Below are 26,749 nucleotides of genomic sequence, written 5' to 3' on the forward strand. Positions count from 1 at the left end.
AACTTTGCAACATGATTCAAGTACAGGAATACAACTCATATGTTCTATTAATCTATTTGGAATTATTTTGATCTGTAATGCCAAAAATCCTTTCACTATGGGCTCACAATATTCTCTTCATTTAGCTAAGTCTCAGAAAATCTTATTTTCTCAGAACCTCCATATTACAAGTGAGAAATAAAGATAATATGAAGACTACCAAAGATTTACCTGCTCCATACTTCCGCACCAAATTTATCAGCATGGCCTCCTCTTCCGGGCTCCATCGTCCCTTCTTTACGTCCTCACTCAGGCAATCCAGGTACCTACAAAACCACATTTTCTTCTAAATTCTTTTTTTTTTTTAAACCACTTTCTCTCATATACTTAGATTATATGGTATTTAACTGCAGTACACCCTCAGAAATTAGATTAGAAATTAGATAGACCCATCAGTGTTAGATTTACTGGTCAGTAGAAACCGGAAGAAAAATAGGAAGATCAAGTCCTTTATTTCCACTGATGCACAAGGCACCATTAACAGGAATTAGTAAAACTTCACATGTATTTAAACCCAAAATACAATCAAAATTAGAAAGGGGCATATATAGTCCATGGGCCAGGCCAGAATTTGGTACCACCTACGGTGGCAAAATCTCTTTGGTACCAGTTTGTTTGTAGGGTCCATATAAGTACTTTGAAACATGATAACCATTTCAAATGAGTAGCTTTACTATTTTTTTTGGGACAATCATTGTTTTTGCCATTATTTGACATACATCAGAATGACCTGCTAGACCCTCACCAGTCTGGCCAATCCGGGCACTCAACAGAGACTGTGCTCCTGGCTGTGACGGAGATACTCGCACTGCAAGAGCCTCACGCCTCTCCTCTGTCCTGATCCTTCTTGACCTGTCTGCAGCATTCGACACGGTCAACCACAGAATACTCCTCTCCACCTTGGCTGAGATGGGCATTGCTGGGACTGCCCTGTCTTGGTTCGCTTCCTGTCTTGCAGATAGGTCCTACCAGGTTACCTGGATGGGGTCTGCCTCTGCTTCTCATCCCCTTGTTACAGGAGTCCCGCAGGGATCTGTACTGGGTCCTCTGCTGTTCTCCATATACACCAAATCTCTTGGTTCAGTTATTAATTCACACGGCTTCTCCTATCATTGTTATGCAGATGACACGCTACTCTTTTCTTTCCCCCCTCTGCCTCACAGGTTGATAAGATATCTTCCTGCCTGGCTGACATCTCTACCTGGATGGCCAGCCACCACCTGAAGCTCAACCTCAACAAAACTGAGCTGCTCTTCTTCAAGACCTCCTTACTACGTGAGCTCTCAATCACGGTTGATGGCACCTCAGTGACTGCCTCTCACTCTGCAAAGAGCCTGGGGGTGGTCCTGGATAACCGACTGGACCTCAAGGAGCACATCAAGGCAATATCATGGTCCTGCATATTCCTTCTGTACAACATCAGAAGGATTTGCCCATACCTGACTACGCACTCTACCCAGCTGCTCGTCCAGGCTACGGTGACCTCCCGCCTTGATTACTACAACTCTCTCCTTACAAGCCTGCCAGCTTGTGCCATACAGCCACTACAGATGATTCAAAATGCCGCTGCCCGACTCATCTACAACCTTCCCAAATTCTCCCATGTCACTCCTCTGCTGTGATCACTCCACTGGCTACCAGTCGCTGTCAGGATCCGGTTCAATGTCCTGCCCCTCGCCTACACTGCATCCAACAGGACAGCCCCTATCTACTCGCAGGACATGATTCGATCCAGGACATGATTCGATCCTATACGCCTGCTCAACCACTCCGCTCCGCAGCAGCAGGGCACCTTGTACCCCCTCCCACCCGAATAAAGGGATCACGGAGCTTCTCCACCCTAGCTCCCCAGTGGTGGAACAAACTCCCTGTCCCTCTTCGAACCTCTCCCTCACTGCCCACCTGGACTAACTACCACCACTCTGTATATTTCATTCTAAATCACCCCCGCCCCCTTTCATGACACTCGTTACATGTTCCCCCATCCCAGCACTTTTTGGTAATTTGTATTTGTCCTAATATTGTAGCTTATTCTTCTGCTTAGTTGGCTTGGCAGAGGTTAGGTCAGAATAGCATTCACTGTGTGAACTAAACTGTGTTCTTGGCTAGAAATAGCTGTACAAAATAAGTATTGTATCTTATTGAACCTATGTTTTGTAGTTGTCCATGACCATGAAATGCACTCTTGTACGTCGCTTTAGATAAAAGTGTCTGCCAAATAAATGTAATGTACCACTATGCTCAAATGTCTCGCCTGGAGGTTGATCATCCTGGTGTTCATGCACACTTTGTAGAGGGCGGTTTTTCTGTCCAGCTGGGCAGGAACAATCCCTTTGGAAAGATTCTGGTAGACCAGACAATTGAGGAGACTGTAAACAAGGACACCCAGACTGCCAAGGGTTTCAGCCCGAAAACTGGAGCAGTCACCAGATACTATCTCACTTCAGAAAACACAAGTCAGTATTTGAGGCAACTCAGAAGTGAACGTTTGGAGAAATATTCACCCACAGCCAAGTTCCATGACAAAATGAGAAAACAGAATCTGAAGACATTCTCAAGCATCAAGAAAAGCGACAGAGTAAACCAAGCACAAAACAAGGAGGTGGTCCTGAAAGCAGATAGAAATCTGTTTGGGCATATGATCATTGCTTCGCAAAGTAGAGATCTTCACATTAAAGAAGCTTGGTCCATTGCCTTGGGTACTCTCAAATCCAGATGGCTCATTGCATAAAGCTAACAAGGCTGCTCTTACAAGAGAGTTAGAGAAATCAGCATCAGCAGTTGAAGATATTGGAGAGTACTCTGCATGCTCTTTGATGGAATGAGTCTTGTTCAGAAACTGAAAGGTGATGGAAAGACTTTTGGAGAGATTGCTGGTTCTGTGCTGAACCTAGCGTTGAACGAAGGAGGAAACAGTAAGCGGACAAATGTGGTGTTTGATGTGTACTGGAAAACATCAATCAAGAATGCTGAGAGATGCAGTCGTGGTTCTGCAAGTAACACTCAATGGAAGAACATTGCCCCGGGACACAATGTTGTGCAGTGGAGAAAGTTGTCAAGTAATACAGACAGCAAAACAGCCTTGATAAAATTCATCGTGGACCAGTGGAAGCTAGCAGAGAACCGGGTAAAGCTTCAGGACAAGCAGCTATTTGCGACCTGTGGAGAGATGCTATTGTCTGAGCAAAAAAGACTGGAAAGTTGTTGAAGAGCTGAAATATTCCCATGAGGAGGTGGATACCCGTATGCTCCTACATGCAAATCATGCCAGCCAGAATGGCTATCAAACCAGTTATTGTGAGTAAGGATACAGATGTCATGATCCTTAGTCTCGGATACTGTAAGAAGATAAACCTCCCCCTGTATCAGAAATGTGACACTCAGAATCGGACAAGGTACATCATCATCAGCAACCTTGCTCAGCTCCTTGGAGATGACCTATGTGATGCTCTTGTAGGTGTACATGCCTTTACAGGTTGTCATAGCATAAGTGCTTTTGCAGGACAAGGAAAACTCAGCGCTCTCTGAACAAACTGAAGTGCACAGAAATGTGCAAGCTACAAACCTGCAGCAATCAGAGGGAGGAGGATGTAGAAGTTGTCATGAAGCTGGTTGACTATGATGATAATAATGACGATAATGATGAATAAACAGAATATGAATACTTGAGAATGGATATTAGTATGACAGTACAATATTGTTTGTGATGATGATGATTATCATTGGTATATGTATTAAATAAGTGAATGAAAGAGGTAGAATTCTTCATTTTTTTCTATGTATGACATTCTGTTCAAATAAAGTGACAAGATTTTTTCATTCTTTGGATCAACGGTTGGTGTCATTGAAGGTTGATAACTGTCATTAAGCTACCACTTGGGAAGGGTTATCATGTTGAAATATCATCTAGAGATATGGACATTTCCAAACTAGAATTTGCCATCTTGGGTGGTACCAGTTAGTGAAAATTCTGGCCTGGGCTGATGGACTAATATTATCCCTATTGATAAAGAACACAATGCAGGAAAATAAACAGGGTTTGACACAACAAAGGGCCAGTACACAGAGCTGTGGGACACTGAAAAGGAGATTAATTTATTTGTAATCCAACACAGAAAAAATAAAGGTTTTATTACAGTTTAAATTAAGACGGAGTTACAAATTGAGTTTTGTATTTTAAAAAACCAGGTTGCAGGTATGTAGACCGTAGGGAACTGCATTCAGTAAATTCAAATTCTTATAATTAAATTTTGTCTTCAATAGCAAAGTCAATGTCAAAATTTAGTAAGAATTTAAATTTACTGAATGCAGTTTATTTTAGCATTATTTATAATTCATATTGGTACAGTACAACCTCTAATATTGAAATAAACTCCTCAAAAAAAGTTTGGAAATTAGTCAATACCAACAGGAGAATACACTGTTTGACATTGGCAGGGAAATTTGGCACATTTCACTTGGGACCCCACCCACATAATCAGCTGTGCTGCTCATCCCACAAATGCATGATCCTTACAAATGGGGCATCATTGCAAAGGGAAATGAACAGGCTTTCCAATGATATAACATACAATGCTAATAATACAGTGACAACAGAGATATGATCGACCAAACCCAAATTTCCAAACTTTTTTTGAGGAGTTTACATTCTGGTTCACAATGCATTTCAAAATTGGAGGTTGTATTATACCATTATGAATTATAAATAATGAAAAAAAAAAAAAAAATTAATTAATTTAAAAAAAAAATCTTAAACACGAAACCTACATTAATTTATTACTATTCAAGTTAATCTTTTGCTGGCACCAGCACAGTGTTCTCAAATAAAAACAATGCCACTGGACATCTCCTAAAGACTAAAAATCTTAAAATAACTTGGCATTCAAACCCTTAGCAACTCTACAGGGACGCAATAAATGACTAAAATGTCTGTATGGTACTTTGAACTTTTTTTTTTTTTTAACTGCTTTTGTGTCAGTTATCAAGTTTTATAAAAGCACTTAATAGATTTTCTACAAAAAAAGCAGCCCAATCCTCAGAAATTATTCATACGCGCCTTCCCCCAAAGTCTGAAGACAATGGACAGCATGACCAAAAGAGTCATTTTTAAAAAAAGAATAGAGCTGCAAGCAGCAAAACATGGGGTCCAAGCAAAAGGCTGCAATTTGGCAAGAAAATGCATGTTACATTGCAAAATCTTGCAGCCAAATAAATAATGGCAAAAAATCAATATAGCATCCTTTATGGCTTATTGGGGCAAATTTTTTTTTTCTGCAGTCAGATACATGCGTGTTTACATGCAGTACTTTGAGGGGCATTGTTTCTTTCTGAGGAGAGAGATCTAGTCATGTTTTTTAATCAATTTAAAATCCAGGAGAATTAGAAATACATTAAAAATACAGTTTGTTGATGCAAGACCTGCCCACGTCAATTTTCATTGGCTTACTGCTTATCTTTAACCTCTTAGAATACTCCCCCTAGTGGTCGGCACGCTGGTGTGCCTAGATTGCTCAACTCAGACATTCATTGCCCCTGCAACCAAAGTATTTCAAAACAGAAACTCTGTGTTCTAGTTTCATTAGTAGACAACACACGGCAACTATGCCAAATACGGAGTTCGCAGTGCCACCACTGTCGTGCTGGCCGTTCATTTCACATGCACCTCCTCCCTGCAGTCTCATCTGCAACTACACCGCCTACCCATGGCATAATGGACAATATTGTCTATCTGGGCATTCATAGAAATATTCTTTCACCACTCAAAAATTGTATTCAGTCATAGCAACAAGATAAACCCAACAATAGCCCCAAGATATGCCAATACAGTAGTGAAAATGCTGCTCATTGAATAACAAAACAAACAAGACAATTTTAAAAAACATTATACAATGCCATTCTACAGTCAATATCTGGGACTAAATATTGAATAAATATACAACCTTTCCATTTGTTCTACGTGTAGAGATGTTTCTTTTGAGACTGAGTGGTTATATATTGTCTTGGATAAAACGTTTGTGAAATATACGCGCATTTGTGATGGCTAGGTACCTTCCAAAATAACTGTGTGTACTGCCACACATGTTGTTCATGGTGTTTTCGCCTTTTTAGTACAGTCTGGTTTGATCGACAATTAATCGATCCAATAGGTGACAGAATAAGCTTTCTAACGATGTATAACATGTCTTGCTATATGTCTTGTATAACAAGTTTGCTTCTGGAATAGCGTCTTATAGCACAGCATAACCGCAAGTTTTCTCATTATCGCATTCACTCTGTGGTAGCAGTAAAAGACACTGCCCCCAACAAAACTTTATCAAAGATTTTTGCAATTTCTTGGAAAATATTATTATTGAGAACTTCTGTGCACAGCTAAGCCATATATTTGCTGATAGACCTAGCTGACATCGTTTTCTGGAGTAAGACAGAACAGAAGAACATTTACTGATTTACTGCCTCTGTTTCCATCTACTCAACAGAGACAACATTTCCTCATCGCTATGTAAGTATTACTGCTCAAAATATTTTGGTCACGTTATTTTTGAAATTGATTGTCTTTAAATAGGTTAGTGGTATTTTGTAATGAGGATATTTCACACTGTAATGTAAGCGTTCGTTGTTAGTTTAGTCGTTTTTGTGATGCATGCAACAGTGATGACATGAGAGTTGGAATATTGCCAAAACGTGGTGGACAGTCGAAAATTGTTTTCATGTCGTCCCATCCCCATACAAGAAAACATACGAGAGCACAGTGTATAGAAATACATACAAGAGTTAATTATTGCACATTTAGGTACTGTACCGCATTGTGTGACAATATTTTTGCATTATTTTTTAATCTGATAGCAATGTTCCATCTTAAACCTTCATAAAGGGCTCATTTACATGCTTTATAATGGACAAAAAGCATTTTATTCAATTTTGGAGAGATTTTGGATATGTTTCTGGACCCCTAGATATTTTAGACCACTGTACTGACTGAAAGCCTGTAATTCCCACTTGAAAATTATGCAACAGTGATTTTCTTGAGTCAAAACAGTTGATTTGTAGTGAAATATGTGAATATGTTGTGATTTACAGCAATGCATAATTTAGACATTTTGGATAGATTTGGAGACGCTGGGTACACTCTGCTTAGTTTTTGCTTCATACATCTATAGTACTTCTACATATCCACCCTTAGATTTTATTAACTCGCGGTCAAGAAGTTTTTGATCTAGCACATGTATAGTTTAACCTGCTGTATATATACAATCTCTCAGTATTTCATTGCAAATTCATTTTTGATTTTTTGTTAAAACAATTGCATTTGTGGTACTTTATTTCTTCCAAAATTATGAATATAAACTAATCTAAGCTAGTATTGTAAATGGTACAAATGTCTTGCTTCATTTAAGACATTTTTCAAGTCTCTGTGGTGTTCACATCTGGAGTTATAATGCTTTAAATAGGGTACCCCCTAAATGGGCAAGGATTGGCAAGATTTGGCTTGTGCGCTAAGGGGTTAATGCCCATAATTTTGGCCATATAGTGTAGATGAAAAAAGTGGTACACTAAGCCATCTGTTCTGCCAGTGGCTTGGAAATGTGATACTTGTCCTTTTGATGTTCAAGGCCATTTTTAGTAAATCCATGCACATGATTATGGGTACATTTTATACAGTAGTCCTGAAAAAAGTATTTAGTCTCCGGGGATCAACAGAGTGAAACAAAAACATTATCACACAATGTGGTAATTTAACTACATGAGTAATCATTGACTCTTGTATGTTTTTCTGTACTCTACAGTATGTAATGTTTCCTTGTATGGCAGACCTGCCAACCTTGGGAAAATATTTTGAGTACCACAATAGTCAGTGTAATGCTTAGTTCACATGCTTTCGCACCACTTCTCTTTGCACACGACAGTCTGCAAGAGACACACAGACCCACACACACATACACACACATAAGCCTTTCTTCATAATTCTAGTTTTGACTGTTGAAGTGATCAGGCAAAATTGTATAATTTGACCTGATTCTAAAATATCACTTGCACTGCACTGGGCAATATTACGATACACTTGCAAGTCAAAGGTTTGAGTACACCTGCTTAAAACCATTTTTTTCATGATTAATATTTCATTATATGATGTGTGTGCTTATACAAACAGATAACCATAAGTGAATTGCATTCAATTATTTCGTAAAAATGGAAATTATTTATTTTGTATATTGTAACATGTTTTCATTTTCAAGTACTTACACAAACTTACGTTGTAATGTAAAAAAAAAAAACACGTTGCGATGTAAAACACTGTCAATTATGAATAAAACCAAGTTTCTGTTCATGATTTCCATTTTTATTTAATAATTAAATAATTGAATCAGCTTATATAGGCACACATCATATAGGGCTAATGAAAAAAAAGTATTCAATTGAAAAATTATCTGGGAATGTAGGCCTTTGTAACTAGAGGTTTAGCTAAATTATTACATGAAGCTACTTGGTGGCTAATGTCAAAATCATAACTGCACAATGTGCAATATGCATGGTGCGGAGGTTTTGAGGGGCGGAGGCATGGCCATTGCTCCTGATATTTTGCGAGGAACTTCTGGGGGACATGGACTCGTTTCACTTAGCTCCAACAGAGTGTGCGCGGTTCAGAGTTAGAACAGGGAGTCTCCGTGGCGTTTGAGTTACTGCAGCTAAATTATTATTTAGTTATTCACACCGTAGTCGTCTCGTAACGAGGCTAAATCGTATGTGAGCTACTACTACGGCTAACTATATACACAAATTTATCTCATTAGGATATACCCATTGAAATGCATCATCACGTAAAATTACCGAACGTTTTAACGTTTTATATGTTAACATTACGGTCTCATTTTTGTGCTTGATTATCACTCTCCCACTTCTCTCATTTTACCTCAGCAATGCAGCGTTACGCCTCGGTGGATAATAAAGTACCGCTGCATATCAGTGGATGTTGAGTGGGTCGGGGAGCGGTTACAGAACCACAAGCACAAGGTTGCTTCTGGTCCAATCCGAGGGATGTAGTTTAAATACCGAATAAATGTACGGTATTATTTTGTATTGATTGATTGTTTTCCGTAATTAAATTACAATAATAATATTTTATTTTATTATTATTTTTTTGTTTTTTTGCGTAGTTTCAGTTGGCATTTCGTACATGCGTATTTTGACCAAGAATTGCGTGGTTGGTACACAAAATGCATGCAGGTTGGCAGGTCTGGTATGGGGATGGGATGACATTAAAACAATATTCAGCCATCCACCACGCTTTGGCAATCTTCCAGGTTACATCACATCAGGTGCATGAACACAAACTCTGCTGAAGCTACCAACGAACGCTTACGTTAGTGTGAGATATCCTCATTATAAAATTCCCATAACCTATTTGAAGTCACTCAATTTCAAAAATAATGTACATAACCAAAATTTTTGAGCAGTAACACTTAAATATCGATGAAGATATCTTATCTATGTTCAGTAGATAGACACAGAGACAAAGAATCAATGCTGTTGTCTGTCTCCTCTCCTGACTTACTCAAGAAAACTATGTCAGTTAGGTCTATCAGCAAACATATGCGATAATTTGAACTCCTGGGTGGATAATTGATTGTTATTGATCTATTAATAACTGAACTGTTTTACTACTGCAACTAGGGTTTCTCAGTCAGGATAGCGGGCGCACCCTCAGATCAGATAATTGATACTAGTCTTGTTGATATTCATGGGCCTGTGCACATTTCTGGTGTAAATTTTTTATTTTATTATTTTATTTTACAATTTAAAAGTGACAAAACAAGCCGGTTAAAAAGGTAATCTGTGTGGTGTCTTCATTTATCCATCATCTGCTCCAGCAAGCGAACCTAACTGGTCAAAATCTAATTGTGATTTTAATTAGGCTACTGTATTATACCACCATCACCACACAAGTGCTACACTTAGCTATGCTCAGAAGTCCTCAGTAATAATATCCTACAAAATAAAACGAAACTGATAGATATTGTTTTGCCTAGTTCAGTGTCTTTTACTGCTACCACAAAGTAAATGCGTAAAGCGGCGATGATGATTCACAACTTTCGGTTATGCAGGTTTATAAAACGCTATTCAAAAAGATAAATTAGACATGTAATACATCGTTAGAAAGCTTAGACTGTCACCTATTGGATCGATTAATTGTCAATCTAGCCAGATTGTACGAGAAAGGGCAACATCCTAAAATGCATGCATGGTATTATGCACAGCTATTTTGGAAGGTACCCAGGTGTCACAAATGAGCGTATATTTTACAAACTGATTTTCCAAGATAATACAGTGCATTAGTGAAGTATTCAGACCCATTCACTTTTTTAAACATTTTGTTACGTTACAGCCTTATTATAAAATTGATTTAATTAATTTATATTCTCATCAATCTACACACAATAACCCATAATATTACTGAATAAAACTGAAATAGCACATTTACTAAGTATTCAGATTCTTTACTCGGTATTTTTGAGGCACTTTTGGCAGCAATAACAGCCTCGAGTCTTCTTGGGTATGATGCTACATCCTTGGCACACCTGTATTTGGGGTATTTCTCCCATTCTTCTCTGCACATCCTCTCAAGCTCTGTCAGGATGGAGGGGGAGCATTGCTGCACAGTAGGGGTCAACCGATATGGTTTTTTCAGGGCCGATACCGATTATTAGTAAGTCAAGGAAGCCGATAGCCGATATTTGGGGCCGATATTCAGTTGCAGTAAATGTTAAAATTTTTGTGCCAAAATTTACAGCAACACAAACCCCAACACAAGGCTGCCTTTAAATTAACATATGTTTAATAGAATATTTTGTAAAACATGAAATATTTGAAAAATAAATAAAATCATGTTCTCTGTTTGAATTGACAACCTGTTGTCGAGTTCATGTCGAACAGACAGGATAACGCAGGGTAACGTAAACACCCAAAGCTGATTTTTTGTTCTGGCACAGTCAACGAGTTTAGTGAGTAACTTTAAGTCGTCACTCCGTTATTGTGTTGGTATTTTGTGAAATATATGTGTAGGATTAGGATATTGTTACATGACGTTTACTGGAATAAATTCTACCGACGATAGCGGTTATCTCAGGATGTGTGTGTCCTAGCTATGTCCTTTGGTGTGTGTGTGGGGAGAGAGATGAGAGAGACGGACAAACTAACATTACAGAGTGAGTTTTGTAACTATGGCATGCTCTTCTTACCAACTACCGTGTGAGTTTTATGGCATGCTCCTCTTACCTTCGAAAAATGGTCCTTGAAAAGTCATGCCGCCTGAGTGAAGGTGAAAGTTATGCCGCTTGAGTAGGGTTGGGTATCATTTCAATTTTATCAAGTCCGATTCTGCTTATGGAATCCGGTTCTTATCGAATCTCGGTTCCAATTACAATATTTTTTGGAGAGAAAAAAAGAACAAATATTTCAAGAACAAAAATTAGCTTACCTTTATTCTTGGCACACTTAGGCTATAATCAGTAACTGTCAACTGTGACAGGAAGGTTTCTTTTTCCCTTCAGTATAAAAATAAATATTACTCTTTCTTATAAGGAATGATCAACAAAAACAATTACAAACCAAAACTATTTAAATAAATAATGGAAAAATATAACAAAAAAATAATAATTTGTAGACATCATTCGTTTACCTTCAATATAAAAGGCGAATGTCAGCTCATCTGTGTTTTGCACCTGAGCGTGAGACGTCATAAAATTTTTCCCGACCGTGAAAACTGCCTGACTTGTTTACATTTTGGACAGATGTGGCTAGTGGGTAAATCTATCGCTGTTTCCGTCGCAGCACTTTTGACACAAGCAAAATCGGAAGAGCTATCCTAAAATTTCTTCTTACCGTGAAGAGTGCCTGACCCGCAACCGTAGTAATGTGTTAACACGGCGGCACAATTATATCGAGAAATGCCATCTTTGGGAAAAAACGCTATATTCTGTAAATGCATTTAGATCAAACCTACCATGCATAAAAACATAAAAACGCTCGCCAATCACCCACTAGCGTGGAGTGTTTAAAACCATAAAACCAGCCCTTACCAAAAAAAGTAATTAAATTAAAACTGTAGGCTACACATTAACGTTAAATATAGACCCACTAGTCTGACTTTGACAGCTTTGGGACTAAACTGGCTCTCGTTTTCGTTAATAACACTAAAAGTAGCTTAAACATCTACAGAGCACTAGTGACTTACTACTAGTTAAGTATTTTAGTATTATTTCTGCAGCCTACTTGAGAATACTTGGTGTACGGAAACAGCGACAGATTTACCCACTAGCCACATCTGTCCAAAATGTAAACAAGTCAGGCAGTTTTCACGGTCTGGAAAAATTTTATGACAACTTTGCTACTGTTAACGTTAGCTGCACCTGGGGCGTTATTGTGGCTGGGAGACCGCAACACATCGAACACGGTGCATTCCTTCAGATTCACACCGTGTTGAAGTAAATGCATTGTCATATTGGAGGTGCTTCCTCCCTTGCACAAAATATCCTTAGGCTACTGCAGTTGTTGCATTTTGCTGTGTCGTTATCTTTTTTAGTGAAGCTAAGCCAAACTTTCGAGCGTTTGCTGTGGTCAGCCATGGTTCAGGATGTAAACAGAAGTGTCTCTTCTAACATGCATTGTTGACGTACTGCGTAACAAAAAATAATATTTATATGAATGCCCAGATAGACACGATTGTCCAGTGTGTCATGGGTGGGGGGGTCTAGTTTCAGATGAGACTGCAGGGAGGGGGTGCTTGTTAAATGAACGACAAGTGCAATAATGGTGGCTTTGCGAAACCCCATATTCGGCATAGTTGTTGTGTATCGTCTACTAATGAAACCATAACACAGAGTTTCTGTTTTCAACTCATGGTTTGGTTGCAGGAGCAATAAATGTCTGAGTTGAGCAATCTAGGCACACCAGCGTGCCGACCACTAGAGGCATTGCGTGAAGGAGTTAAATAGCTGATGCAGACAGTCTGCAGGCAATTGATTAACTAGAGAAGTCTGTCATAGCAATAAAGTTTGGAACACACTGCTCAGTGAAACCCTCAATTTCTGGGCGACACTACCTGTCATGGTTGGCACCGTCATAATGAGAATTTGATTCAGAACCATGGGTTATTGTACAAAAAGGAATTGTACAAAAAGGGCTAGGGATGTAAATATGTCAACAGTATTGCAATTAGTTTCGTTAACATAAGGCAGCGGCTTTTATCTTTCCCACCCCTGCATCTTATCAATACTTACCTCTCTCTGCACTGTGCATCTGTCCTGCCAGGCACCTCATTTCGTATCTTCCACCAGTCACGAACGCCATACTTTGTCACTGCTTTCAGCAACATCTGCAGACCAGAATAAATTATATAGTTGGCTCATTTTAAAAAGTGCATTCACTGTATTTTTCCTGACCTTAGACAAGAGAAAGCAGACTACTCACAGTCACTTTCAAGAAAATATAAAAACTGACTATAAAAACTAACAACAAATTTAGTCTCATTTTATCCAAAAGAAATCTCCCCTCCCCACCTCATCCTCCTCCTTGGTCCAAGGGCCTTTTCTAACAGTTGGGTCCAAAACTTGAGTCCAGCGGTAGACTAACTGGGCTGCTTCCCGGCCCTCCATGAAGTAAGAAACTGTAAAGTAAAGAGGATGACAAACCCATTACAACTCATTTTCAGCTCTTAAAGACCTCCATTTGGTAGGAGACTGTGCTGGATAAAATGTGGCAGAAACAATCATGTTTCAGGAAACCGTCCTCAGACTATAACTTCCATGTCTCCAGAGATAAAACGTCTGGGTTGTAGACCAAGGCCTTTGCACATCCAGGCAACATTTCATGCTGACAGGCAATGTCTGTTCATGATTCGGATTCAAAAGAACTACTATAATGTATTTTTCGCTCTCGTCTAACCCTTGTTTGCAGTATAATAACTCTGGTTAGTTAGGGTGATCCCAGAGTCCTAGAGTGGATTGCAAATGTGTTTTGAGTTTACTCAGGTTCCCCTTTTCGAATACATTTTGTCTACTGAAACCATTCAGTGTGACAATTATGCAATAATAGGAAAAATCAGGATACTTCAAATACTTCTCATGGCACTGTATACCCTAGCTTAGAGGTCAACATATATTCAAGTTCCATAATGATTAGCCAGAGCTAAGCCTGTCACAAGCCCACTGACAACTGACTGGCTGATGGCGGCCATATTTTTCAGATAAGACTATCATTGTTTGTCCAATGGAGGACTAACACAAAGACTTGCAAAGTTTCAACTTGATTAGTCAAGCAATAGTTTGGCATTTTTATTTATTTTCCTCTTTAAAAAAAAGTTTTAGTAAAAATGGCCATGCCCTGTACAATTGACTGATGGGTAATGCCACAGTACTTTGAAAAGTCAATATTTTTTGATAATTATTGAGCAACAGACTCAAGAGATTCTTTCAAGATAAATTTGGTGTCAATGAGCCAAACATTCTAAATGGAGGAAAATGCAATATCGTCTAATTAACCTCTTAGCGCAAAGCCCCTAGTGGTCGGCATGCCGGCGTGCCGAGATTGCTGAACTCAGACATTCAGTGCTACTGCAACCAAAGTACAAGTAAAAAACAGAAACACTTTGTTTTAGTTTCATTAGTAGACGATACACGACAACTATGCCGAATACGGAGTTTCGCAGCGCCACCATTGTCGCTCTGGTTGTTCATTTAACACGCACCCCCTCCCTGCAGTCTCATCTGCAACTACACCGCCCACCCATGACATAATGGACAATATTTTCTATCTGGGCATTCATAAAAATATTCTTTCACCACTCAAAAATCGTATTCCGTCATAGCATCAAGATAAACCTGACATTAGCCCTAAGATATGCCAATACAGCAGTGAAAACGCTGCTCACTGACTAACAAAATAAACGTGACAAAGTTTTAAAAATTATACCATGTCATTCCAGTCAATATCTAGGACTAAATATTGAAAAAATGTACAACCTTACCATTGGTTTTACACGTAGAGATGTCCCTTTTGAGACTGAGTGGTCATATATTGTCTTGGACAATCCGTTTGTGAAATATAAATTACATTTGTGATGCCTGGGCACCTTCCAAAATAGCTGTGCATAATACCACACGTGTTGTTTACGCCGTTGTCACCCTTTTTACAGACCTGCCAACCTGCATGCATTTTGTGTACCAACCACGCAATTCTTGGTCAGAATACGCAGGTACGAAATGCCAGGAGAAACTACACAAAAAAAAAAAAAAAAAAAAAAATTATTGTAATTGAATTACGGAAAACAATCGATTAATACAAAATAATACCGTACATTTAATCGGTATTTAAACTACATCCCTCGGATTGAACAAGATGCTACGACCTTGTGCTTGTGGTTCTGCAACCCCTCCCCGACCCACTCAACATCCACTGATACTCAGCGATACTTTATTATCCACCGAGGTGTAACGCTGCATTGCTGAGGTAAAATGGAAAGTGGGGAGTAATAATCAAGCACAAAAATGTGACCGTAATGTTAACATATAAAATGCTAAAACATGTTCAGTAACTTTACGAGATGATGCATTTCAAGGGGTATATCCTAATGAGATACATTTGTGTATATAGTTAGCCGTAGTAGCAGCTCGCATACGATTTAGCCTCGTTGCGAGACGTGTGAATAACTGATGGAGTAACTCAAACGCTACGGAGACTCCCTGTTCAAACTTTGAATCGCGCACGCTCTGTTGGAGCAAAGTGACCATTGAAAAGGTGTTTGACTACAGACTGCTAATGTAGCAAATAATTCCTATTATTGCAGCCAGTCACCCAACCAGCCTTGCAGTTAGAAAATAATCATGACGTCAGATGACGAGGATACTAACAAGGAGAGAGAGAGCAGCAGACCTACTAAAAAGTCCATGCCCCCCAGAAGTTCCTCGCAAAATATCAGGAGCAATGGCCGTGCCTCCGCCCCTCAAAACTTCCGCACCATGCATTTTGCACATTGTGCAATTATGATTTTGACATCAGCCACCAAGGAGCTTCAGGTAATAATTTAGCTAAACCTCTAGTTACAAAGGCCTACATTCCCAGATCATTTTTCAATTGAATACTTTTTTTCCATTAGGCCTATATGATGTGTGCCTATATAAGCTGATTCAATTGTTTAATTATTAAATAAAAATGGAAATCATGAACAGAAACTTGGTTTTATTCATAATTGACAGTGTTTTACATCGCAACGTAAGTTTCTATAAATACTTGAAAATGAAAACATGTTACAATATACAAAATAAATAATTTCCATTTTTACGAAATAATTGAATGCAATTCACTTATGGTTATCTGTTTGTATAAGAACACATAACATATAATGAAATATTAATCATGAAAAAAATGGTTTTAAGCAGGTGTACTCAAACTTTTGACTTGCAAGTATATCATAATATAGCAGTGCAAGTGATATTTTAGAATCAGGCCAAATTGTACAATTTTGCCTGATCACTTCAACAGTCAAAACTAAAATTATGAAGAAAGGCTTGTGTGTGCATGTGTGCGTGCAAAGCGAAGTGGTACGTGCGAAAGCATGTGAACTAAGCTTTGCACTGACTATTGCGGTACTCAAAATATTTTCCTAAGGTTGGCAGGTCTGTTTTTAGTACAGTCTGGCTTGATTGACAATTCATTTATTCAGTAGGTGAGAGTATAAGCTTTCTAACGATGTATAACATGTCTAATTTTGCTTTTGGAATAGCATTTTATAGGTCAGCGTAACCGAAGATTTTCTTATCGCATTCACTTACGCATTCCCTCTGTCGTAGCAGTAAAAGACGCTGCACTTAACGAAACATTGTCATAAAATTTTTCCCTACCGTGAAAACTGCCTGACTTGTTTACATTTTGGACAGATGTGGGTAAATCTATCGCTGTTTCCGTCGCAGCACTTTTGACACAAGCAATATAGGAAGCGCTATCCTAAAATTTCTTCTTACCATGAAGAGTGCCTGACCCACAACCGCAGTAATGTGTTAACACGGCGGCACAATTATATTGAGAAATACCACCGTTGGGAAAAAAGGCTACATGCTATAACTGCATTTAGTTCAAACCTACTATACATCACACAAAAAAAGAACTTTCGTCAATTTCGCTCAATTTGTTTATAGTACCCTCATAGAGTGTTCTGAACCATATTGCGTAGCACCCCCTTATAAATAAAAGGAAAAGAAAAGAAAAACTAAACTGTAAATTGGCTACATGTGAATTTAAAATATAAACCCACTAGTCTGACTTTTACAACTTTGGGCCTAAACTGGCTCATGTTTTAGTTAATAAAATTCAAAAGTAACATAATTAACCACCCAGTCAGAACTAGTGGCTTAATAGCCTACTAGTTCAATAATTTAGTATCATTTTCTGGAGCCTACATGAGTAGCTATAATTGATGTACTAAAAGTTGTAAAGAAGTTTGATCATCATTCATCCGTAGTTAGTACATAAGAAAAGTTAAGACACCAGCCATGTTCTTGGATTAATGAAACTGTCTGCACAGGCGAACATGTTATTAATAAATCATGGAAAATGCATGGAAATAGGACAACCTTATTCCTGAACTCACCTCAGTGCCAGAAGAACATCAGACAACCCAAAAATCCATCATAGTTTAAGTAAGGAAGGAATGTCAATGAATATATGTTTTGTTGGGTATAAGCCAAGGAAGAATATCACTTCTAGACCACACGGTTCAGGAGTTATGGGACAAAGTATGAACAGCTGCATTGCAGCACAACCCTCAAGCCAATAGGCACCATTTGAGATAACCTGAGTCGTGGGTAAGATTGCATATTTTGACCCGGTTCCGACCTGGAACCAGTTCCAAACTTCCAAGAACCCAGAATTCATGAAGAAATGCATTTCAAATCCACTTATTGAGTCCCGAAAATGTATTCTCAATGACGTTCATGAGTGAAATGCAAAGATTTTAATCAACTGCCAGGACCTGCTGCGCATAAGTCTACATCATTGGTAATACATATGCATCAATGTGCCTCTAATGGGCCACACCCCCATGCTGGGGGAAAACAATCCGTTGCGATCCTCATAGTCAGTATTAGAAGGCAGTGGATTATCAAGATTATAAAAATTACAAAAATTTGTTGGGTAGTAGGCTGCACGAATAACAAAGCCATGAACCCACATTTTTATATCTGCCTGTACAAAAAGATCGAACCAATGAGAAGAAAAAGTGGAGGGGAAAGCCGAAAAAACTCTGGGATCCTGAATCAAGCCACATATATTTTTGTAGTAAATTAGCCATTTTGTATCCGGTAAGTACTTACTGTGTAACTTTCATTAGCTGTAGCTAAGAGGCTGTGTCTGAAATGGTAATTTGTATGTTTGTATAATTTATAATTAAATAGTTTTTTTAGGATGTGATGTGACATGTAACTGCATAGTTAGCAACATTAACTTACATATCACATCTTAAATTAACAACATTAGCTAGATAGCTAATGTTATTATGATAACTGAACTGCTTTTAACCAAGATGCTTCTAATGAAAGTTATTAGCTATGATAGCTGCATTTAATTAACAGTAACATTAGTTAAAATCACCTATCATAGTAATGTTAGTTATTATGTGTGGAGGGGTGGTGTGGTTAGGGCGCCATCTGTGGGCGGAGAGGGAGTGGTTTTGCTGGCGTTGCAACCCAGGTGTGGGTGATGACAATTAATTGCTAATTGTTTATATGCTCTGCCTGCAGTGAGACCAAGGCGCTGGAATGAGAGACGCACGAGGGAGCGACACGTGTGCGAATTCTCTGTCCTTATTATGTGTTTTGTTTTGGTTTGTGTATGTGCGGACTTGAAGCGCAATAAAACACGTGTGCGTCCGAGAACGGAGAATTGTGTAGTTTGTGGGGAGAAGGACTGCAAAGGTGTTACATTAAAAAAAAGTGCTTTTTGAATGGGAGCAGAGAGAACTTCTGATCTGGGCTCTTGTTTTTTTTACAGCCCACCGCACAACGGCATTCTGGAATTTTTATAATCTGAATGATCTAGAGGACTGGACCTTGGACTCCGGAGAGAGAAGACGAGAGCTTTATCTATTTTATATCTATTTTCCACTTTCTTTCGCAGCGTCTTTCACAGTTTTATTTATCATTTTATCATTTTATTTTATCAGCCTTTTCAGTCTTTTTCATGTACATTTTACGGATTGCCAAATTTGCGGATTGCCATATACACTTGGAATTGCGGAACATTTCAGTGGATTTTTTATCACTACAAACCCCCATACACAATCTTCCACGGGCTGCATTGACTGCCTCCGGATGGCTCAGAAAATTGAAGAACTGGAATGCAGGATCTCCACACTATATAAAATAAAGGAAGGTGAACAGCTTATTGACTCATTGAGGCAGCCTCCTCCACGCAGGTGGCTGATGTCACTGTTCCCTGGAACAATGGGACAGTGCTGTCCCACATCCCACCAGCTACAGCGAACCCATGGTTCAAATTTGGTGCTAAACCCAAGACAATGGTCTGCTCCACTCCCGGGACCTCTAAAACGGAACCATGGACCGCTGTCCAGGAGAAAAAGCGGAGGAATCGGCATAAGCCTCCCCCCAGTACCATCCCATCACAGCCTCTCCAGCTGAAAAACAAATTTGAGGCGCTAGCTCACAACTGCAGTCTTAAAAGCGTTTGGAAAAATGCCAGATTTTAATGACAGATTTATAATGAGTAGTGTATTCTTCAGCAGACAGTCAAAATTGTCTTTAAAAAATCTAGAGGGGATTCGGTCAAGAAAACTAGTGCTTGGCTTCAGCTGTGAAACAATCCTGTTGCAACAACTGCCTTGCAAAATGTTACCGCTGGTGTTTCTGGTTTTGCTAGCAAACTGTTCGAGAATAAAGCGGAGCTGGGTGTTAAATTAGCAATCAAAACAAGAATAATAAAACAAAAACAAAGATTTCATCAAAAAAGGGCAAGACTGAAGGACCATATGAGGAAGCGTAATAAAATAATAACGCTAATCCATACTGCTGTATTCTTTTATTTCGTTTTCCCCGGTTTGACATCATTACACTGAAATCAGACCTGCCTCTGCTCCACCTATACCCCTGGTTAATGCTCTGTGTAAAGACGGCTTTATTCCGATCATTATAATATATTGATGAACTTGATGCTAATGTAAATAACAGTAACGTTAAGGCCAATTCAGATCAATGATTCGCAACGAGACAAAACGGTTTTAGAATGTTGCAGAGAAAATTGCAGCGGTGTGAACTGGTTAGTTGCAGAGCGTCTGAAGCCATTGCCTGGGGTCTCAAAAGACCCACCTTGTCAAATCGCCAAGTGCAGTTAGAATGTTTACAATCAGATGTCTTGGAATTTTGCAAGTTGCATCCAGTCTTGTTGCGAATCATTGATCTGAACTGACCTTTAGTTAGCTACATTGCAACAAGGTAGCATTGCATTCGAGAGACGTTTTGCGAGGTCGGTACCTGTCGGTAGCATTAGCTAGCTTTTTTCTAATTGTTAGCTGACATTAAATTGTGTTAATTACATTAGCTAGCTAGCTAACGCAACGTTACCTGATATGAGAGATGGATACTGTGCGCAACATTGTCTAAACTAATGTTGCCTTTCTTGACATGGTCTGGTAGCTAGCGTTAGCTGTGCAAATAGCTAGGCTATGTAATTTAGTAACGTCACATTGTCATCAAATGTAATACGAATCAACATCATCTACATTAACAAATAATATGACCTCTCATGTTACACAAAAAGTTTTTAGGGTTCCATACCCACCTCCCCCCCCCTCCCCCCCCCTCCCCCCTCCCCCCTCCCCCCTCGTTATTGTAACGCTAGCAGACACCGGAAAAAACAGTGCACCACTCACACACAAGTGAGTCGAAGAGCGAGCCTGTTGCGTTAGCTCCGTCTACCCTCTCTGGAGGACCAACCATTGATGGGTGATGGAAAACGCGTCACTAACTATGCGCCCCTTGTGATTTTTTCCCGGGAATGTCGCCACAGACACCCAGTACTTTAATCATAAATTAGTATATTAATAATAATATAAATTAATATAATAATAGGCACAATCACCATTGTGTTACCTAATTCGGCGATAGATAGTGACTTAACAGACATTTCTTTTAATGAAAATCTTTGAGATTATTACTTTAAGTCTGCTACATGTTAGATCGTTGTCTAACAAAAATTTTATTATCAATGATATGATCTCGGATAGCAAATTGGACTTCATGTTTCTCACAGAAACATGGTTGTTGTCTGCAAATGTAGCAAGCCTTATCTTCCCCACCAGATTTTTAATTTCTCACATACCGCAAGACAAGGCAAAAGAGGAGGTAGGGTAGCATGTATTTACTCAAAGAAATTTGTTTGCCACAAAATCGACCTCTCCCCCATCGAGTTTTTAGCACTGTGCCAGTGCTTGCCATAACAGTCTATCGTCCACCAAAACATAATGCAAGCTTTTTACCCGAACTCTCTGATATTTTATCCATGGTAGTCATTAGATACGACAAAATACTTTTAATTGGCGATTTTAACCTAGATGTAGATAAGAGCACCGACTCAAATGCAACAGAGTTTTTAAACCTACTTGATACATTTAACCTTGTCCAAAATGTAAACGAACCAACGCACAAACATAGACACACATTCGATCTGGGTATTTCCATGGGGGTCGACATCAACTCATCTGCAGTTACTGATGTTGTTTTTTTCAGACCATTTCTGTATTTATTTTGATGCCGTACTCTCTCAGGTGGAAAACAGATCAGCACGCACCATTAAGAAGCGCTTCATAGATGTATCCACAGGTGCCAAATTCTCAGATCTAGTGTGCACTATGTCTCTTAGCGTGTGCTCCACAGTACGCGATCTTGTTGAGCAGTTTAACAGGATGCTTAAAGACTCACTCGATACTAATGCTCCTATCACAGAAAATAAAATGCTTAAGAAAAGACATGTGCCTTGGAAAGCAAGTGATATTTATGAACTAAAAAGAGTCTGCAGAAGGGCAGAACATAAATGAAGGAAAAGTAAATTAACTATACACCTGGATATCTTTAGAGAACATCTTATAGCATACAACAGAGCTGGGTGTGTTGCGAGACAAACTCACTTTTCAAAGCTAATCACTGACAATGCGCATAACCCTAGGATGCTGTTTTCAACCACTGACCGCCTATTAAAACCAGATCAAAGCTCAGCTCCCCCCAGCCAAGCCTCAGCCTCAAAATGTGAAGAATTTGCCTTATATTTTAAGAACAAAATTGTCAAGACAAGGTCCTAAATTACGAGCACCCAAAGGAGTACAGTTATTGCCCACCAAACAAACCCAAAATGTCTACTATCCACTGCTTCACAGTAGTAGTAGTAGTAGACTAGTGAAAATGAACTCAACAGGATTGTTTCACAGCTGAAGCCAAGCACTAGTTTTCTTGACCGAATCCCCTCTAGATTTTTTAAAGACAATTTTGACCGTCTGCTGAAGAATACACCACTCATTATAAATCTGTCATTAAAATCTGGCATTTTTCCAAACGCTTTTAAGACTGCAGGCCGTTGCTAAAAAAGCCTAATCTCGACAGCTCTGATTTGAACAACTTTCGACCCATCTCAAATTTACCGTTTTTAAGTCAAGTATTGGAAAAAGTGGTCTTTAAGCAAATTAATGAGTATCTTAATGGAAACAACATCCTAGAAAATTTTCATTCAGGTTTCAGAGCCCACCACAGCACAGAGACAGCACTAGTGAAGGTCTTAAATGACTTAAGAGTTAGTATTGATTTGAATAATGTGTCCATTTTAATTCTTTTAGATCTTAGCGCTGCATTCGACACAACAGACCATGGTATTTTAATTGATAGGCTTGAAAATTGGGTTGGTCTCTCAGGCAATATTTTAAATTGGTTTTATACATATATTACTAGGAGACAGTTCACTGTAAAGTTGGATGACCACTTCTCTGAACATGTTAGTATGGACTGTGGCATCCCACAAGGCAGTATCTTGGGACCCCTCCTGTTCTCTCTGTATTTGCTGCCTCTCAGAGATATTATTCGCAGGCACAGGGTGAATTTTCATTCCTATGCTGGCGACACTCAGCTCTACTTGTCTGTGAAGCCAAATGACCCAAGTGCCATCTCCATTTTAACAAACTGCCTCACTGACATTAATGATTGGATGAACAGTAATTTTCTAATTTAATTTTATTTTAATTCTAATTAAAAATTAAATGAGAATAAGACTGAAGTTCTACTAGTCGGTCCCAAATCAAAAATAAATTTAGTTCATTCAAGGCTGGGCACTTTGGCTTCACAGACAAAAACAGATGCAAGGAATCTGGGTGTTATTATAGACTCTGATATAAATTTTAATTCTCATATCAGCATGGTCACAAAGTCTGCCTTTTTCCATCTCAGAAATATAGCTAAGGTGAGACCCTTCTTAAGGCAGCAAGATGCAGAGAGGTTGGTACATAGCTTTGTCTTTAGCCGACTAGACTACTGTAATGCTCAGTTAACTGGTCTTCCCAAAAAACAAATAAACAGACTTCAACTGATACAAAATTCTGCTGCCAGAATTTTAACCAGATTAAAGAAACCGGATCATATCACCCCTGTACTACGAACCCTGGCTCCCTGTATCTTTTAGAATAACTTTTAAAATTCTCTTATTGGTTTTTAAATCACTTAATGGCATTGCACCTCTCTATTTAGCAGATATGCTTTTAAGGTATGTGCCTAGCAGATCCCTGAGGTCCTCTGGTACTGGCCTACTGACTGTTCCAAGGGTTGGGGCCAAGAGAAGTGAGGGGGCATTCAGGTTCTGTGGCCCTAGCCTTTGAAACAGACTGCCAGAGGGACTGCGGGGTTCTGCATCTGTGGACACTTTCAAAAAGAATCTTAAGACTTACCTTTTTAGCATTGCATTTAGTTAGGGCATCCATATTCTTTTGTAATCATTTTAATATTCTTAAATCATTTTATTAATTTATTTTTTTAAAAATTTTATCTTATCTTTTATGAACTTTTATGTATCACCTGATTTTTAAGTACTTTATTTTATTTTTTGTGTTCAGCACATTGTGTTGCAAATTTGTATGAAATGTGCTCCATAAATAAAGGCTGATTGATTGGTTGAATCTGCGGACTGCTAATAATAACTCTATGGAGCACAGCAGTGCTATCTCTAACTTTTTACCTAAATGACAATTTACTTTTTATGACAGCTTATATCTGCAGAAAATAATGGTGGTTCTGCGTACAACATATTTTGGTTTCCCTTTTTCCTCAAAAAAATGACAAAAACTGAAACCAGAATTAAAGAATTGGATTTGATAAGCAGAATCAGAAAGGGTAACCGGAAGCGATACAATTTAAATGATATCCAACCCAAGTAGTGGGGAGGCATATAAACAAACCTGCCAAGTTTCGCAGCCATAGGATTTACGATTTGTGCTGCCCATTCAGTTTCAGGGAAGAAAAATAATGAACAGCTGCAAGCAGCAGTTAAGCACTCAGTAACAAATACATATGCAAATGAAACTAAAGCATACATAGCCATATTTCTAATGAGGTGCATAGTCAGCCCAACAAATTTCAAAAGTCTACAAGGAAAAGCAGATTTTTTGTGAATCATTCCATTTTTAAAAATTTGTTGAGCTCCATAGCAACACTTTATTGTCTAATCAGGCCAATTCTTTAGGGCTGTCCTCAGGATGGAGTTGTACTGTAAATAAACTAAGTTATATCACTTTGTTTAATTGTGTGGGATTTTTATCCTCTTGGTACAAAGCCACACACACAAGCAAATTCATTAGATTACTGAGAGCATGTATTTAAGGTCAACACCTCTGCTAAAATAACTTTTCAAAATATCTGTGAGTACTACAATTCAGGTTTCAACACATCAGGAGGTACCTTTAGTGTCATTTAAGTCATTCATTAGCAAAGGAATCCACATACCTTCTTCTCAAGGCCTTAATTGGCAGTTGATTGACAGGAAACCACAAAAACTCGCAAATACTGTGACCCCCTTGGGATTCAGTTTGACACCCTCGTCTGAGGCTAATGGGTCCTTGAGGCAAATTTATACTGTATCTACAAAGGGATCTTGTGACAGTAACTACTGGTCATTAAGTAAAATAGAGCAGGACATAATGTTTAATTTGTGGAAATTTAGTTGACTCTTAAGGTCTTTACACACCAGATGCGTTTTTTTTTCCGTGTGATTAATTCGCACGTTAATAATATTTTTTGAACCTGGATCCAGCATGGTGGATTGTTTGATTGTCTTTGTTTCACAGAACTCAGTTCTGTATGACAAAAGAGAAAAGAACTACAAAGACAACGATTTCAAAGACAACGTGCGAGAGGAATAGCAAATGAGCTTCAGTATGATGATGGTGTGTGTATATCAAGCTTCATTCTACGTAAAACGTCTTTGTTTAAACTTCTATGCTAAGGTAACATTAGCCCATATGAAGCTAACCTGCTCAGTTACAACGTTAACTAATGTCAAACTAATGTTTTTCAAAGTCATGTCAGTTTGTTTGCTGTCACAAAACGACGAGTAGGTATAGGCTGTATGTTTATGGATCATGGATTATGCATTATCTGCACCTAGCCCCGATTTGGTAGACTGCTGGACATTTTACAATAGGACCGAGCAGATACCGAGTCTGGGCTAACCTGCACCCATCAGGGGGTAACAAAGCAGGATTATCAGGTTAATCAGATATCTTTAAAAAGTGCTACAAAATATCTTCTGACATTTTGTTTATTATGAGCAATCACCACCCTGGATAAGTGAACGTTCAAGGTTTGTTTTACAGATCCAAATCACTATCAACAAGATAACGTCATAACATGATCTTTTTCAGAGTTACTGACTAACTTTCTAATCCTACTTCGTAGAATACCCCCCCCCCCCCCCCTTCTTTTGCGGATGTTTATTCTCCAAAATATAATAAATGTAACAGCGGTCAACAATGCGATGTATTATTTGACAGTAACATAATGTAAACAAGCTTGTGTCTAATCAGAACTGAGCGTAATCAGTCCGGTGTTGTGTTTGCTGTGTTTAACAACTACAGCATAGCTACTTTAGCCGCGTTTCCACCGCAGGAACTTTACCCCGGAACTAGGAACCTTTTGAGGAACTCAGTGCGTTTCCACCGCAGGAACTAGGGTCTAAATTAAGCTCCGGGGACTTTATTTTACCCCCAAAAAAGTCCCTGCTCGGGGGGTAGTACTTTCCAAAAGTACCGGAACCTTTGGGGTGGGGCGCAAGCGCTGAACATTTCTGATTGGTCGACTACTTGCAGTGTTTTATTTCAACCGCCATGTTTAAAAATATGCAGCCGCAAACCGATTTATTTTCATAATAACTTGAAATCAAACTTGTATGTTATGCGGCGCAGTAGCCTACTTTTGGTTATAGCCTGCCAACGTCTTGGAATTATAACGTGCGCTCTTCTGTTCTTTTCTTGCTTTAGTATTCGTTTTAGAAAATGCTAAGTATTTGTGCTGGGACAGCATATTACGTACCAAAACATTCAAACGGTTTAATTCGGTTGCTGAATATTTCCTTCCGGATTTTCTTTGTTAGCCCGTTGTAATTGACTCAAAACATTTGATACAGT

The 26,749-nt window shown here is 38.8% G+C and overlaps 1 protein-coding gene across 7 annotated transcripts in view; it reads right to left on the reverse strand.

Annotated features, from left to right (window-relative positions):
• Nucleotides 1–26,749, reverse strand: part of snapc4 (small nuclear RNA activating complex, polypeptide 4) — a 165,548-nt gene that overhangs the window by 51,822 nt on the left and 86,977 nt on the right. For all 7 annotated transcript variants that reach the window (XM_035436233.1, XM_035436234.1, XM_035436237.1 and 4 more), the window contains 3 exons: nt 13,593–13,699; nt 13,314–13,408; nt 211–305 (listed from right to left, as the gene is read on the reverse strand). In XM_035436233.1, the coding sequence (XP_035292124.1) occupies nt 211–305; nt 13,314–13,408; nt 13,593–13,699 (297 nt within the window). The remainder of the gene's footprint in view (nt 1–210; nt 306–13,313; nt 13,409–13,592; nt 13,700–26,749) is intronic.

This window comes from Anguilla anguilla, chromosome 10, assembly GCF_013347855.1.
Source record: "Anguilla anguilla isolate fAngAng1 chromosome 10, fAngAng1.pri, whole genome shotgun sequence".
Lineage (NCBI taxonomy): Eukaryota > Metazoa > Chordata > Actinopteri > Anguilliformes > Anguillidae > Anguilla > Anguilla anguilla.